At 51.8% G+C, this 16,248-nt stretch overlaps 1 protein-coding gene across 4 annotated transcripts in view; it reads left to right on the forward strand.

Annotated features, from left to right (window-relative positions):
* LOC308478107 (putative cation-transporting ATPase 13A4) overlaps nt 1-14,509 on the forward strand; it is a 56,900-nt gene extending 42,391 nt beyond the window's left edge. For all 4 annotated transcript variants that reach the window (XM_081007387.1, XM_081007389.1, XM_081007390.1 and 1 more), the window contains 13 exons: nt 64-188; nt 1,794-1,966; nt 2,718-2,840; nt 3,254-3,333; nt 5,183-5,225; nt 6,484-6,593; nt 7,248-7,344; nt 7,728-7,800; nt 7,908-8,082; nt 8,197-8,390; nt 10,418-10,506; nt 11,820-11,900; nt 13,742-14,509. In XM_081007387.1, coding sequence (XP_080863513.1) covers nt 64-188; nt 1,794-1,966; nt 2,718-2,840; nt 3,254-3,333; nt 5,183-5,225; nt 6,484-6,593; nt 7,248-7,344; nt 7,728-7,800; nt 7,908-8,082; nt 8,197-8,390; nt 10,418-10,506; nt 11,820-11,900; nt 13,742-13,978 — 1,600 coding nt within the window. In that variant the 3' untranslated portion in view covers nt 13,979-14,509. The remainder of the gene's footprint in view (nt 1-63; nt 189-1,793; nt 1,967-2,717; nt 2,841-3,253; nt 3,334-5,182; nt 5,226-6,483; nt 6,594-7,247; nt 7,345-7,727; nt 7,801-7,907; nt 8,083-8,196; nt 8,391-10,417; nt 10,507-11,819; nt 11,901-13,741) is intronic.
* The last annotated feature ends 1,739 nt before the right edge of the window (nt 14,510-16,248 follow it).

Raw genomic sequence — 16,248 nt, forward strand, 5'->3', positions numbered from 1 at the left:
CCACTTCAGGATGCGGCCAGCTGGATCTCTGTAGCCCTGACTCGCCTGCTTCTTCCATCCAAGGGAGCAGCTGGAGTCTGGCCTGACCTTCCTGGGACTCCTGATCCTGGAGAACCGGCTGAAAAGCGAGACGAGGCCCGTCCTGGAGGAGCTCAGCGCCGCTCGCATCCGGAGCGTGATGGTTACAGGTGGGAGAGCCGGTTGGGGTGCTGGAAGCCAGTGAAAGAGGGGTCCCTTCGGTGCTGAGCTCCCTGCCCCAGTTTCAAAGGCCCCTGGGCTGCCAGGGCTCTCCAGAGGAGGCTGGGAGTACATGTCCTTTCCCCCAGCACCAATCAGCGTGCAAAGTGCTTTACATCCCTCGTTTCATTTATTCACATAGCTGTCCCTCAAGCTTCCCAGCTGTGCAGGGCCTTGAACCTGTAACGTGGGCCAATAAACCTGGAACACTTCAGCCTGGGACGGGCTTTCAGAAGAACATGCAGCCTGCCTCTCTCCAATCTGTGGGAAAGTTCAGGGATGCAGGAGAGGATATATTGTCTGATTATAGCCTTTACAACAAGTTCCACAATTTAGCAGAGTAACATTCCCCTTTTTAAACTCGCAGCGGATGTGTTTGCTCAGGCTCGCTAAAGCCTCTCTAATAACTGTTCTGGTATTTTCCCCTTATTCCCTCATAAAAGTTAAGACACGACACAGTCTTCTATAAAAGTATAAAAAGGTTTACTCACACATCATTCTGTTCACAATCGGATCCCAGAAGGCAGACTTAGCTTAGAAAAGTAACACATACCTAGAAACTATCTCATAAGGAGACAGTCCCTTTGCTTTGGCTAAGCAGATGTTGCTTCTTTGATGCATGTAGTCAGAGAGAGAGAGGTGGCTGCCCTGCCCTGTGCTTTTGTCGTTACCTGCACAGGTGAGGCCACGCCCACCTCTAGTCACATGCAGAGGAAGTCTGTCCCAGCCCAGAAGGAAACAGGAAGTTGACCTGCTGGCTGGACAAACATTCCTCCCCATGTGTAAACATGTTCACTCTAGGAATGCTGTCCTTGTCTGCTCTTGTGCTTCACATCCCACACAATCCATCCCTTGTCATTGTCTTCTCTCTCGAGCTGCCCACCATCATAGAATGGTAGATTTGGGAGGGGTCCTCTTGTCCAGCCCCCTGACATATGGCCACCCAGCCTCTGTCTAAAAGCCTCCACGGAGGAAAGTCCTCCCCCCCTTCCGAGGGTGACCGTTCCATTGTCAAACAGCTCTGATAATAATCATAATCATAATAACAAATTTTATTATTTGTACCACACCCATCTGACTGAGTTGCCCCAGCTACTCTGGGCAGCTTCCAACATACCGTATTTTCACTCTATAAGACGCACCAGACCATAAGATGCACCTAGTTTTTAGAGGAGGAAAACAAGGAAAAAAATATTCTGAATCCCAGAAGCCAGAACAGTAGGAGGGATCGCTGCGCAGTGAAAGCAGCGATCCCTCTTGCTGTTCTGGCTTCTGGGATAGCTATGCAGCCTGCAATCGCTCCATAAGACGCACACACATTTCCCCTTACTTTTTAGGAGGGAAAAAGTGCGTCTTAGAGAGCAAAAAATACGGTATATAAAAACATAATAAACATTAGAAAATTCTTCCTGCTGCCAGAAAGTTCTTCCTAACGTTTAGTCTGAAGGAGCGCAGCCCGTTCCTCTTGGCAGAGCCGAAGAATTTGTGCGGAGTGTCCCCTCTGGACGTCAAGATCCCAACGCGCAGGTGATGACGCCCCTGTCTTGACTTTCCAGGTGACAACATTCAGACGGCAATCACCGTCGCCCGAAATGCCGGCCTGATTCCTCCCGGCAGCCGAGTGATCCTTGTGGAGGCGAGCGCCCAGCCTGGGCTTCCCTCGCCCTCCGTCACCTGGGAGCTCCTGGAGGAGAGCAAAGAAGACCAGGGCGACAGCAGCGAGACCAAGGTGAGGGTCCCGGGGGGCTCCCTAGAGGGGGTTCCTTCTCCCCGCTTCTGGATCCTGGGTGGGGCTGGCAGAGCAGAGGTTTTGGCAAAGGATGCCAGGCAAAAGAGGGGATGACCCAGGGGTGTCCTAGCCGCCCTCAGCACCTTCTGACGCAGCACAGAGCCCCCGAGTCTGGCCTGGGCATCCGTCCCAGGGCACCTCTGTTTTTTTGGTTTTTGTTTTAATTAATCTTTATTGGTTTGAAATCAACACATACACACAAAGAAAATTCAGAAAAAAGAGCAAAGAAAAAAGAAAACAAAGACATGACAAAATTATACCAAAGGGGGAAAATATACAATACATCTTTTACAAACAAACAAACAAACAAACCACAATATGTATTACTGCTTCACAAATGCACAGGAATATTTCCATCATCAGCTTCTGACTTTCTTGATGTGGGTCCTTTTTTTCCTCGATTCCTTGCCTCTGATTTTCCCTAAATCTTGTTTGTATTCTTTTTACCTTATTTCAATTCGAGAGTTATTCGAAGCATTCTCAAGTTTCTATACGGGGAGCCTGTTCTTTTAGATATTGTTTATACATCTCCCATTCCTTTTTAAACTTTTGGGTCAATCAATCTCTATCCCCCCCCCCCCCCGTTATATATGCTACTTCCATGTATTCTGAGTGACCTGCCTCTGCCAGGTGGGATCCTAGTCTGAGGCCAGAAGAAGCAGGTGCCTCTTCCCTTCCTCCTCTTTTGCAGGAGAGATACCTGGAAGTGGGAGGAGGAAGAGGGCCTGATCCCGGAAGGGGCAGGTACCACTTCTGCCTCGATGGGAGAACCTACGAGGTCCTCAGTCAGCACTTCAGGCACTTGCTCCCAAAGGTGAGTTGGGACCCCGGGGGGCGTCTCTCGGGGGGGGGGCACACAGCACATTCAGACAGAGCCCTTCGTTTTGGGGAGGGCAATAGAGCGTCTGTTTGGCATGCAGAAGGCCCCTGCTTCTGCCCTGTCTGGCAGCATCTCCAGGTAGGGCTGGGAGAGCAGCTGCTGCTGCTGCTGCCAGTTGAGCGGGCAGTACGGCCCAATGGTCTGACCTGGAACAAGGCAGCACCCTGTGCACCATGCTGTGCTTCCAAGGAGGCTGGTCGGATCCAGCCAGGCCTGGGAGCCCCCCCAGGCTGCCTCTGCCCTTCTGCCCGCCCGCCTGGGAGCTGGCGCAAGCCGCTGCGCCCGACTCCTTCCCCAGCCTGCCCCTGAGGCTGGGCCTGGACTCTGCGCCCTCTTTCTCCCCGCAGCTTCTCCTGGACGGGACGGTGTTCGCTCGGATGTCTCCGCCTCAGAAGGCCAGCCTGGTGCAGGAGCTCCAGAAGATGGAGTGAGTGAGCCCAAGTTCAGGAAACACACAGCAGGGGTGGAGTGGGGAGGCAGTGTGGTGCAATGGTTAGAGCGCTGGGAAACGCCAGGGTCCAAATCCCCGTTCAGCCCTGAAGCCCACCGGGTGGGAGGTGGCCTGGTCACCCACTCTTGGCCTGGCCGATCTCACAGGGTTGTTGGGAGAATAAAACGGGGAGTTGGAGAACCACCTTAAGGTGCCCTTCAAAACCTCCAGAATTTAAGCCACGCTCTGCCATCTCCAGAAATCTTGAAATGTGTCTTGAGCTATTATTGCCACCTGGCTGCAGCAGAGGGAATACAGTGAGCCTGCTCTAGATCATTATATATTATATATTATATATTATATATTATATATTATTATATATTATTATATATTATTATATATTATATATTATATATTATATATTATATATTATATATTATATATTATATATTATATATTATATATTATATATTATATATTTACTCCAGGCGGCTTACAGATAATAAGAGCAGCTAAAAACATGGGGGGGGGGATCATTAAAAGACAATTAAACATTGGTAGAATTAAATCTATCTCTATACCATCTGGTTGGCTTTCCTGATTTTTGTACAAGTGCGCAGGAACATTAGCAGCAGAGGACTGTTAAAGGGCTTCTGTGCCAGAATTCCTGCTAGGGTTTCCCGTTCTCTGCTCAGAAGGCAGAAGTTGTGCTGCAATTTGCCAACGCCTTACCTGACCCGCGTGACATTGGTTTTTGCCCTCTGCATAAACCCACATTTTAGCGCTGAATCAGAGCAAATATTGATCTGCAGAAAACCTGTTGCTGTTTGCTCTGACGGCAGGTTTGCCCGGGGAAAGTGCCAGGGCAAATAATAATAATAATAATAATAATAATAATAATAATGGTTTGTTATTTATACCCCGCCCATCTGACTGGGCCACTCTGGGAAGCTTCCAACCAAATATCAGAAACAATACAGTGTCAGACATTAAAAACTTCCCTAAACAGGATGGCCTTCAGGTGTCTTTTAAAAGTAAAATAGTTGTTTATTGCCTTGACATCTGCTGGGAGGGCGTTCAACAAGGCGGGCGCCACCACCGAGAAGGCCCTCTGCCTGGTTCCCTGTAACTTGGCTTCTTGCAGCGAGGGAAGCGCCAGAAGGCCCTCGGCGCTGGATCTCAGTGTCCGGGCAGCAAAGAGGGGGGGAAATGGGCTGGATCTGGCTTGTTACTTCAATGTCAGGAGAAACTTTGTGTACGTAGACTCTGCTATTGAAGTGAATTTCACAGTTCGTGCTCATACAGATCGTGCTGGATCTCAGCGTCCGGGCAGAACGATGGGGGTGGAGACGCTCCTTCAGGTCTACTGGGCCGAGGCCATTTGGGGCTTTAAAGATCAGCACCGACACTTTGAATTGTGCTTGGAAACTGGGAGCCAATGCAGATCTCTTAGGACTGGTGTTATGTGGTCCCAGTGGCCGCTCCCAGTCCCCAGTCTAGCTGCCGCATTCTGGATTAATTGCAGTTTCCGAGTCACCTTCAAAGGTAGCCCCACGTAGAGCGCATGGCAGTAGTCCAAGCGGGAAATAACTAGAGCATGCGCCACTCTAGCGAGACAGTCTGCAGGCAGGCAGGGTCTCATCCAGCACACCAGATGGAGCTGGTAGACAGCTGCCCTGGACACAGAATTGACCTTCGCCTGAACAGGTTAAACAACCCTGAACACTCTGCTCAGACGCGGAGCTTTAAAGCACAAACGCTCTGCTGAGAAAGACGATGCAAAAGGGAGTCTGGGTGAGCCCTTTCTGCGTTTGTTTGCGTGACTTTCCCCCCTTTCCTTTCCCAGCTACTTCGTGGGCATGTGTGGAGACGGTGCCAACGACTGTGGGGTCAGTATACTGAACTTTATTTCGAAACCTTCCAAAGGGGTCCATCATCTCCCGGGAGGGGCAGCCTATTACAGGCAGGTGCAGGATGGGCCAGATCCACAGGCAATTGGTCCTGAGCAAGGCTGAGAGCGGTGGCTCCTCCGAGTCCATGGGCTGCTCCTTAGCAGAACCTGCAGCCGGAGCTCCCAGTTCCTTTCTCCCTCCTGGGCTGCAGAGGCCTGTTTTGCCCGTGGGTGCCCATGGACCTGCTGCTGTGCCCTCCTTTTTCAGTGCAGCCTGCGCTTTGGAACTCCCTGCCGATGGATATCTGCCAGGCGCTTGTGCAATTCACTTTTTGGTGCCCACTTAAAGCCCTCTTGCTTAGACAAGCCTGTTCAGGTGATTGGAAAATCAATGCAAGCTTCAATCTGTTGTTAGTCTGCTGCTATTTTAACTTTTCAAAAGTCATATTCTCATATATATATATATATATATATATATATATATATATATGATTTTGAAAAAAATTATACATATAAAACAAAACCATTTCGAACATTAAAATACCCTTAGACCGCTTTCCCTCCCTTCATGGGTTTCATCTTTAAAATTGAATTTACTTCATCTTTTACCCTTATCTATCTATTATACAGTATAACCATAATTACCATAAAAAATCACATTACAAGTGTTTTTACATCCCTGCCAAAGATTTTTAACTGTTTACAGTGGTCCTTAAAATAAATTACAAATTTACTCCAGTCTTTAGAAAATACTTGATCTTCCTGGTTTCAGATCTTTCCCATCAGTTTTTCAAAAGTCTTAGGACTGCTGCTGTCAATTTATGTTATTGATAATTTTACTTGCTTTGTCTTTTCTTTGCTTTGTTGCGGTTTTTATTTTTACAATCCTAGAATCGTGGAGTTGGAAGGTACCCCGAGGGCATCCAGTCCAGCCCCCTGCAATGCAGGAATCTTTTTAGCCCACGTGGGTCTTGAACCCGCAGCCCTGAGCTTAAGAGTCTGATGCTTTACCCGCTGAGCTAACTAAAATAAACTCCCAGGCCGGCCACACACTTCCTTCCCCCACGGCTGCCCCAGAGTACTGCCAGCTGCTTCGAGGGGTTGCTGGCCTGCCGGGTCTGCAGAGCGCAAGGTGGCGTGTGTTTGGGGTGCTGGCAGCGGCATCTCAGGGTGTGCCTGTCGCCCAGGGGTTCCTGCACCGCAAGCGCGCCCTTCCTTGCCCCAAGTCCTGAGACTGGGCTGCTGTTGCCTTTCAGGCCCTGAAGGTGGCCCATGTCGGAATCTCCCTCTCTGAGCAGGAGGCCTCGGTGGCTTCCCCCTTCACCTCCAAGACCCCCAACATCGAGTGTGTCCCAGAGCTGATCAGGTGAGCCCCAGACTCCTGTGCGGAAGGTGGGGCCCTCTCTCCCCCTGCTGAGCAGAGTCCAGCCGGGGGGTGGGGATGCAGTGTGGAGATTCCCCCTTAAGGAACAGACGTGTGGAATTGTTGCGTGTCACATGCCTGTTTACATTCCAGCACAGTATGCTGGGAACTTTCGTTGTGTATAGCTTTTGCTTTTCCCGTTCTCTCTGAGACGACACGAGAGAGAGACGACATGTTTCTTTGTCCTGATTTATGATGAATAAGTCTGTAGTTGTAGTATGCTTCCACAAGCCTCAGGCCTATTCTGTGTGCGCAGTTCGCTCTGCTGACAGCGTGCCCTGGCTTTGAAGCCCAGGTCGCTGGTTTACGTTGGAGCACGGGCCGATGGAAGGAGAGGGCACAGATGGGGCTTGCCAGCTGGCCTCCCGACCCTCTGCATGTCGACACGCAGAGTGGGGGTGCTGAGCTGGCACAGGTTGGCAGGAGGCCGTGCAGAGGCCCCACTTCCCTCTCCTTTGCCTGGTTCCCAGTTCTCTAAGTCATAGAAGTGTAAAGTTGGAGGGGATCCCAAGGGTCCTGTAGTCCACACCCTCTGCAACGCAGGCCTCTCCAGGCCCTCCTTGCCAACCCTTCTCCCTCTCCTCCTTCTCCCCGCAGGCAAGGCCGCTGTGCCCTCGTCACCTCCTTCTGCATGTTCAAATACATGGCTCTCTACAGCACCATCCAATACCTGGGAGTCCTGCTCCTCTACTGGGTACAGGGCCAGGGGAAGGGGGTGGGCACGGGGAGGGGTCTCTCCGATGGCCGGGTGTCCTCCATGCCTCATCCGGAGGGCCAGGGAGCTGCTGCACTCCAAACCAAAGGATTCGACCCCCTTCTGAAGCTTTTACCCTCCAGAAGTTCTTCCTGATGTTGAGCCGAAATGTCCTTCCTCTCAACTTGAATCCGTTGGTTTGGGTGCTGCCCTCCGGAGCAGCGGGAATCCGGCTGGCTCCGGACCCCTGACCAGCCAGCACAGAAGGGGCCACGTGGCTCTGTTTGGTGTGCGGTCGTGAGAAGCAGCGGCGGGTGGGGCGTTGGGGGTGCCTGGGCCCTGGACCCTCAACCTGGCTCCCTCCTGCTCTTCTTCTCTTCCAGCAACTGAACTCCTTTGGGAATTACCAGTTTCTGTTCCAAGACCTGGCCATCAGCACTCTCATTGGCATGACAAGTAAGCGCTTCCGAGCGACTCCGGGTTAGGGTGCCGGCCCCTCTGGGCTCCGGGGGGCCTTCTGGCTGCCCCGGGGACGTCCCCACCGCCCGCCTCTCTCTTTGCAGTGAGCCTGAATCAGGCCCACCCCAAGCTGGTTCCTCACAGGCCCCCCGCCCGGCTCACCTCTCCGCCTCTGCTGCTCTCCCTGGTGCTGAACCTCCTCCTCAGCCTGGCCATGCAGGTCTGTGGCTTCGTCCTGGTGCAGAAGCAGCCCTGGTATTCCACCAGAGACCTCCTCAGGTAGGGAGGCCTGGCTGCCGCCTGGAGATGGGCTGGGGGACCCTCCTGGGGGAAGGTGGGGGAGAGAAGGCTGGCTCCTGGCATCCCTGACTCCACCCCCGGGGTCCTTTTCAGCGCTTGCTCTCCTGGGAACAAAAGCGACACCGAGTTCCCTGCCTCGCCCAGCAACCGGACGGAGGCCCATGTGGACAACGGGTACAAGAGCTACGAAAACACCACCGTGTGGCTTCTCTCCACCTTCAACTGCCTCCTGGTGGCTCTGGTCTTCTCCAAGGGAAAGCCCTTCAGGCAGCCTGTGTACAGAAACCGTAAGAGCAACGAGACCGGATGGTGGGCTTGTGGGTGGAGAGAGACGTGGCCCCTCAGAGACCCCAAGAGCCAGAATCCCCCTCGGAGGCTTCGTGCCTCCCTCCCGAGAGTCGGAGGTGGGCTGCATCCAGACCCTCCCCGCCTTCCAGAAGCATCGCAAGTCCTCTCCCTTTGGGTCGGCCTTTGGACAACTCTTGGTCCGTTTTTATTTTGACATGCTTGGTTAGAACTCTAGGACCCTCTTACCTATGGGGCCGCCTCTCCCGGTATGCCCCACGGAGGACCTTAAGGTCCATAAATAGCAACACCCTAGAGGTCCCGGGCCCTAAGGAAGTCAGATTAGCCTCAACCAGAGCCAGGGCCTTTTCAGCACTGGCCCCGGCCTGGTGGAACGCTCTGTGTGCTGGTCCCGTGCGTTACCCGAGAGGCGAGGTCCAAGGTCAAAGATGCAACGTAGGTCCAAGTCCGGTCCATGGTCAAAGGTGCAGCGTGGAGGCAGTCCGTAGTAGCTGAAGCTGGAACAGGCAAGCAAGCAAGGAGCCAGGGCGGGTCAGGAGCTCAGGCAGAATAGCAGGATAGGGTTCAGGCAGGAACTAGCAACCAACAATGTTGCTCCCGCAACTTGGGGCTGGGGGCTGGCTAGCTTTTATCTGCCCCGAGGCATAGGGCGGCCCCGATCCTCTGGTGACTTGCCTCTCCTGGCCTGGAGGCGAGCACTCCTCTTGCAGGAACTTAGTTCTCTCCGCCTCTCTGCCCTGAGCCTCTGCAGCTCAGGAGAGGTTGGAGGGTGACCGGACCCAGAGGCAACCTCAGCTTCCCCTGACGAGGCTGAGAGTGGAGCACCTGCAGGCAATGGGTCCTCCATCCCCTCAGGATCCAGAGCAGACTCAGCTGGTGCCTGCACCTGAGGACCCAGCACAGGTGAGGACCCTTCAGGCTCATGCCCCAGCCCCGGCTCAGCTGGTTCTGGAGGCAGGGACACCTGTGCAGGCTGGGATCCCTCAGGTTCAGCATCCGAGTCCGAATCCCAGGCCATCACACCCTGTCTCATGAGACCAGGGCCCTGCAGGATCTGATTTCTTTCCACAGGGCCTGTAAGACAGAGTTGTTCTGCTTGGCCTTTGGCTTAGAATCAACTTGATCCCCTCCCCTTCTTTCCTTTTTCCTTCTGTGATGGAACTCCTATTTGGGGACTTCCCTGGCTTTTTCTGGCCCACGTAGGACCAGTCTGGATAGTTGGTCTTGGTGAAGATTTGATGTTTTAATCCCCCAAAAGTTTCTGATTTGAGTTTCTATTGAAATGAGGCTGCATTTTAATGTTGTATTTTAATCTTGTTTTTAAGTTGTGTCTTAATTACGGTAATTGTTTTATATCTGGTGTTAGCTGCCCGGTCTTGGCTGGGGAGGGTGGGGTATAAATAACATTTATTATTATTAAACCATGAATCATGGAATTGTAGAGTTGAAAGGGACTCCGTAGGGATGCAATGCAGGAATTGCAACGGAAGCATCCATGACAGAGGGCCATCCAGCCTCTGCTTAAAAAGACCCATTGAATAACAGAACCATAGAATTGCAGTGTTGAAAGGGACCCCAGGGGGTCATCCAGTCCAACCCCCTGCAATGCAGGAATCTCAGCTGAAGTATCCATGACCGGGGGCCACCCAGCCTCTGCTTAAAAACCTGCAAGGAAGAAGAGTCCACCACCTCCTGAGGAGACCCTTCCACTATGCAATGGGCTCTTCCTTTTGGAAGGTTCTTCCTCATCTTTATTTGGAATCTCCTTCCTGGTCTTCAGATCCCTCAGTTCAGATCCCACCCAGAAAACCAGCCTGCTCCCTGCCAGCTCTGCAGGCTGCTGAAGCCCCCAGGCCCTCTCTCAACTCCCCGTCATTCCTGCATTGCAGGGGCTTGGACTAGATGACCTTTGGGGACCCCCCGACTCTCCAGTTCCATGGCTCTGTGCCCCCCCTCTCCCCAACGGCCTTCCTCCCCCAGTTCACCCCCAACCGCCTTTTCCTTCCAGATGTCTTTGTCCTGGTCTTGGCACTGCAGCTGGGTGTCTGCCTCTTCTTCCTCTTTGCCCACATCGAGGGTCTCTATGCCACGATGGATGTGAGTAGAAATGCCCCCCCTCGCCCCAAGTGCTGCAGCTCGTCCCTCGTCCCCCCCTCCCGCTGCCCCTCTGGGGGTCTCCCGGTAGGCCTGGCATGAGACCCCCCCTAAAGCCCTGCAGGGCCACTGTGGGCAGAGCCCTCTTTCAGGCAGCTTATAAGGTTCCTATGTGGGAGGGGCCCCACTTAGCACCCCCCCCTCCCTTAAAATAATCCTCCTGCCCAGATGCTTAGGAAGTTATTTAGAATTTTAAACCTGGTTTAGCATTTTAACTTTTCACACTTTTTAAAGCATTGTGAATTTTTCAGGATCATTTTTTTCTTTTTTAAATAAACCACTTTGAGGGCCCCCCCTTTTACAGTCCAGCAGTGTATAAAAATTATGAAAGAAGTACTTTTTAAAAAAGTAAGTAGCACCTCCGCAGGATCTGATCCCCTGTGCATCTCCTTCCCTTGCTGTCATCCCAGACGTATGTTTAACTGGGGTTTAAAAACAGCACAATTAATCACTAGCTCCACCCCTGAGTGGATTGAGGGCCAGATTCAGGGCAGGTGCTGGCCCCCAAGCCATCTCAACAACCTGCAGTGTGCAAAGGCAGCCACTAGGTGGCCTCATAACAGAAGTTTCCCCTCTGCTCCTTGCAGAGGCCTCTACCTTAGATTTTAAAGCAAGGGAAATTATGCACCGTTCTGTTTTGCACCACTTTTAAAAACACCCATTTTTAACTGTTTTTATGGTGCATTTGTAAATTGCCTCGAGACACGTGGAGAAGGCGATTCAGGAATATTAGTTAATAACAAGCATAAAAATGAAGAATGGTATCTTTGTAACGCTGATGCTCAGGAGAGCTGGTGGGCTTAGCGGTTAGGAATGCTGGGCTAGGGAGAGACCCAGATTCGAATCCTGCCTCCCCGCTCGCACATCAAGCTCTCCCTGGGTGGGCCAGTCCCTGCCTCTGAGCCTGACCCTACCTCACAGGGCTGTTGTGGGGGGGTGGGGTTAGAGACGGGGAACCATGCCCCCCCCTTGAGCCCTTGGGATGAAAGGCAGGATATAAGTGCAGTACATGAAATTAAATTGAAATAAATGATAACAGCAACTGATGCAACTACACCCACTGGAGTAAAATAGAGCATCCCAGAGGCGGGGGGGGGGGGGGGGAGAGACTGCAAAGTAGGCATGGAAAGGGGGTCTTTGGACTGGGCATGCCTGGCAGGGGACATGGCTGCCAGTGCCCCCCACCAGATGTGCCTTCTCCCCCTCCATCCTCCCATCTCTCTGACCTGCTTCTGCCTCCATCCCCCCCCCCCCAGCTTGTCTGCACTCCCATCCTTTGGAGATTCTCCCTGCTGGGCCTGCTGCTGATCACCTTTGCCGTCTCCCTGGTCGTCGAGGTGAGTTGGACCCATTGGCTTCCCCTGCCTGGGCTGCTTAAGGCTCCCTGAAGGGCTGCAGGGGGTGCGAGAGCCCAGGCCTTTCCTCCTCCTCTTGGATACACGTGGGAATGTTCAGGGAGGCAGGAGAGGATATATTGTTGAATAATATCCTTCCAAACTTGCGCTAGCAGGTTCTATAACTTAGCAGAGTTCTAACATTCTAACATGTGCAGCGGTTAGCTTGCAGCAGGCTAGTTTTAGCCTCTCAATATAAGATTCCTGGTAATCCCCTTTAAGGTAAAGGTAAAGGTACCCCTGACTATTAGGTCCAGTCGTGACCGACTCTGGGGTTACAGCGCTCATCTTGCTCTATGGGCCGAGGGAGCCGGCGTTTGTCCGCAGACAGCTTCCGGGTCATGTGGCCAGCATGACTAAGCCGCTTCTGGCGAACCAGAGCAGTGCACGGAAACACCGTTTACCTTCCCACCAGAGCGGTACCTATTTATCTACTTGCACTTTGATGTGCTTTCGAACTACTAGGTTGGCAGGAGCAGGGACCGAGCAACGGGAGCTCACCCTGTCGTGGGGATTCAAACCGCCAAGCTTCTGATCCGCAAGCCCTAGGCTCTGTGGTTTAATCCACAGAGCCACCCGCGTCCCTGTAATCCCCTTTACTCCTCTTTAAAAGGAATAGGCACGACACAGTCTTGTGTAAAAAGTATAAAAGAAGTTTACTCACATTCAGTCAGTTCACAGATGAATCCCTGAAGGCAGACTTAGGTTACAAAAGTATAAACACGTAGAATCTATCCCATAAGGAGATAGGTCCTTTGTGTTCTGTTGGCTGGAAGCTGAAGAGATGTTGCTTCTTCTACGAATGGAGTCAGAGACAGAGAGAGAGGGCTTTGTGACTCGCCCTTTTGTGTTACCTGGACAGGTAAGGTCACGCCCACCTCTGCTCACATGCAGAAGAAGTTTGTACCAGCCCAGGAGGAAAGTTTTTCTACTGGCTGAACCAAGCATCCCCTTGCACGTCCACTCTAGGAATGTTGTACTCGACTGCTCTGTGTTTCACATCCCACAATACAGGGCTTGTCCCAGCTGCACCCCAGGAATGGCAAGGAGGTTCTTCCCACCTGCAGTTATTGTGGCTGCCTGTGTTTTGAACAGATCTCTTTGAAATCCATACAGTGGTACCTTGGTTCTAGAACTTAATCCGTTCTGGGAGTCCATTCGACTCACGAAACCGTTCAGAAACCAAGGCACGGCTTCTGATTGGCTGCAGGAGCTTCCTGCACTCAATCAGAAGACACGGAAGCCGCGTCAAACATTTGGCTTGTGAAAAACGTTCACAAACAGGAACACTTACTTCTGGGTTTGCGGCGCTCAGGAGCCAATTTGCTTGGGAGCCTAGTCGTTCGAGTACCAAGGTACCACTGTATTTTAATTCTGCTCGTGTTCAGTTACACTTTCATGATCATCTCAGTTTTGGGCACTTTCTGTTTTATCTGCAGAAGCTGCCTTGATTCCTGGGCTGGGGGGAAAGCAGGCTATGGATAAATTTTATCTATCTATCTATCTATCTATCTATCTATCATCTATCTATCATCTATCTCAGCTTTATGCCAACAGCCATTCGTCCGAAGGACACAGGATAAAAATGCAAGATGAAAACACAAAACACATGACTCAATAACAAAACCAAAAGCAATCACTCCATCCCCCCCACAAATTTATTATTATTATTATTATTATTATTATTATTATTATTAAATGAATATGGAGCCTGCTGAGGCTTCAGTTCTGTTTGCTCTGCCTTTTCCCCACGCAAGGGCCTGATCCCCCCTTCTCTCTTGCAGGAGGCCTTCATTGAGAACAGAGCCCTGTGGGCGCTTCTGAAGAGAGCCTCTGGGTACCAGTCCAGGAGCCGATATCAGAAGCTGCGGAGGGCCCTGGAGAAGGACCCCTCTTGGCCGCCCCTCAACCGAACGGACTCCGCAAGTCCTGACGCGGTTCGCGTGGCTGGCTTTGGGGCGGCTTACGGCAACCCGGCGTTTGTGAGCCACGAAGAGCCCGTCTGTGGGCCGAGCGTCTGAAGCGAGGTTGCCGTGTCTGCTCCTCAAGGGCCGCCTCCTTGCTCCCTGGTCAAAAGTGGGTGCCATTGGCAGCAGCAAGGGGCAGCCCTGAGGGCAGGATTCCTTGGAAAACGGAGAGGCGCAGGCCTCGGCTGCTGCTGTTTGGACAAAGCTTGGGAGGCCAGAGCCGGCTCTGCCACCAGATGCCATCCAAAGCCCTCGAGGTGGCAGCCCCATGCGTGGCTGGCCGGCCAGCCTGCCACCTCCACCACCAGCACAGAAGCAGTGCCAGAATTGGGTCTGAAACAGCACAAGATCCTTCGGAGCCTGTGGGTTCTCTCGCAATCTTGCCCCAAATGGGCACTGATGCCAGCTCTGCTTCTCTGCCCGTGGTGGAGGTGGCAAAGCAGGCAGAGAAGCAGGTTCTGCATGCAAGGAGTTTATCCTACGTCACTTCACGCTGTTACCCTGCCCTGCTCCAGAGCAATCTCCTGTCACCCCTAAGAAACCTTGATTTTTCTAAAAAATAAAAAAAGCGAGTTTGTTGCAGAAGCACACCAGATGCAGTTTACTGGCACAGCCTGAAGTTCTTCCTTTGCAGCTCATTCTCACTCTCGATATGACGACTGTCTGGAAGCAGCCTTGGAATCAGACCATAGTTTGTGGCAGGGGGGCGGGGGGGGGAGAGGGGCAAGGAGAGCCGTGGGGACTCATGGACAAGTCTCTGAATAAAGCTTCTTCCTGGGACTCGCAGGTGGGGAGATGTGCTTGCATGTCCCTTTGGGGCTCCTGGTTGTCTACTGAGAGAAGAGGTTGCTGGACCACCTGAGCCATGGACCTGATCCAGTGGAACTCTGTGTACAGAGATAGACTGAGACAGCAGAACCTCTGTGGCAGGAGCAGCCTACTTCTGAATCCCTGTTGCTGCGAGGACAGGATCCTGGACCGGATGGGATCCCCGCTTGGGCCTGGCCCAGCTGCTGCAAAGCTCTCTGAAATAAACTCGGAGTCGAGAGTGGATTTCATGCTCTTTATTCAGCTCATAGTGGTGAGGAGGAATGAAAGTTTCCCCAAAGTATCTGCTTTATATACATTATTTACACAATGGGCCCCACGTGATTGGCTAATTCCAGGATTCAGCTATAGGCCAATCAGGTTGTGGATTCACTTCCACCTGGAGCTGGATTGGGTGGCTCCTGTGGACCAATCAGACTGCTGCATTCTGAATCCTATTCTTCTAGGACCAATCAGACTGCTACCTTTTGGATCCTATTCAACTCAGTACATAACACTCTCCTTTGGGCCTCATGAAGTGAAGGGGGGGGGCTAGTAAGGGGGTGCAGAGCCCACAAGAGGCAGGGAAGCCACTCACCCTGAGCAAGAACCACCTTCCTTTTATTATATATAATATTAAAAAAAACAGAAAGAAAAGACAAACAACAACAAACGTAACAACTACAGCAAACAAAGAAAACTGTAAATAAAAACAATATCAAATCCATGAAATGGGATTCTCCGAATCCCATGACTTCCTCTCCACCCCGGTTCCTTTATTTTTTCTCTCAACTGCATATCATTTCCAGGAACCGCCTTACTGAGCCAGGAACACCCGGCTGCTCTGTCTCTGCTGTGTCTACTCGAGAGCAACCAGGAGGGCTGCTGGAGGCCAAACGGGTGGAATTTTCCTTGCTCTGTGCTGCTATATAGCCTAGGTCTGAAGAGGGTTCGGATGCCTGATGATCGTCTTCCAAAGCAACTACTCTGTTCCAGACTTAAAAATGGAAAGTGTAATGCTGGTGGTCAACAAAGGAGGTTTAAAGACTGTCTCAAGGCAAATTTTTTAAAAAGTAGTATAAACACCAGCAATTGGGAAACACTGGCCTGCGAGAGCTCCAGTTGGAGAACAGCCTTTTCCAAAGGGAGAAGCAACAAGAGGAACAGCCATTTTAGATCTGGTCCTAACCAATGTTGATGACCTGGTTAGTGGGGTAGAAGTGGAAGGATCATTAGGCGCGAGTGATCATGCTCTTCTGAAGTTTACTATACAGCGGAAAGGAGCAGCCAAGCATACTAGGACTCAGTTTCTTGACTTTAAGAAAGCCGACTTCATAAAACTTAGGGAAGTGCTGGGTGAGATCCCATGGACAGTAATACTAAAAGGAAAGGGAGTTCATGATGGCTGGGAGTTTGTTAAGAGGGAGATAGTAAAAGCACAACGTCAGGCAATACCAATGAGACGGAAACATGGAAGGTGCCTAAAGAAGCCAGGGTGGCTATCTAAAGAACTTTTA

This window comes from Podarcis pityusensis (genome assembly GCF_964106645.2).
Source record: "Podarcis pityusensis genome assembly, chromosome: 5".
Classification (NCBI taxonomy): domain Eukaryota; kingdom Metazoa; phylum Chordata; class Lepidosauria; order Squamata; family Lacertidae; genus Podarcis; species Podarcis pityusensis.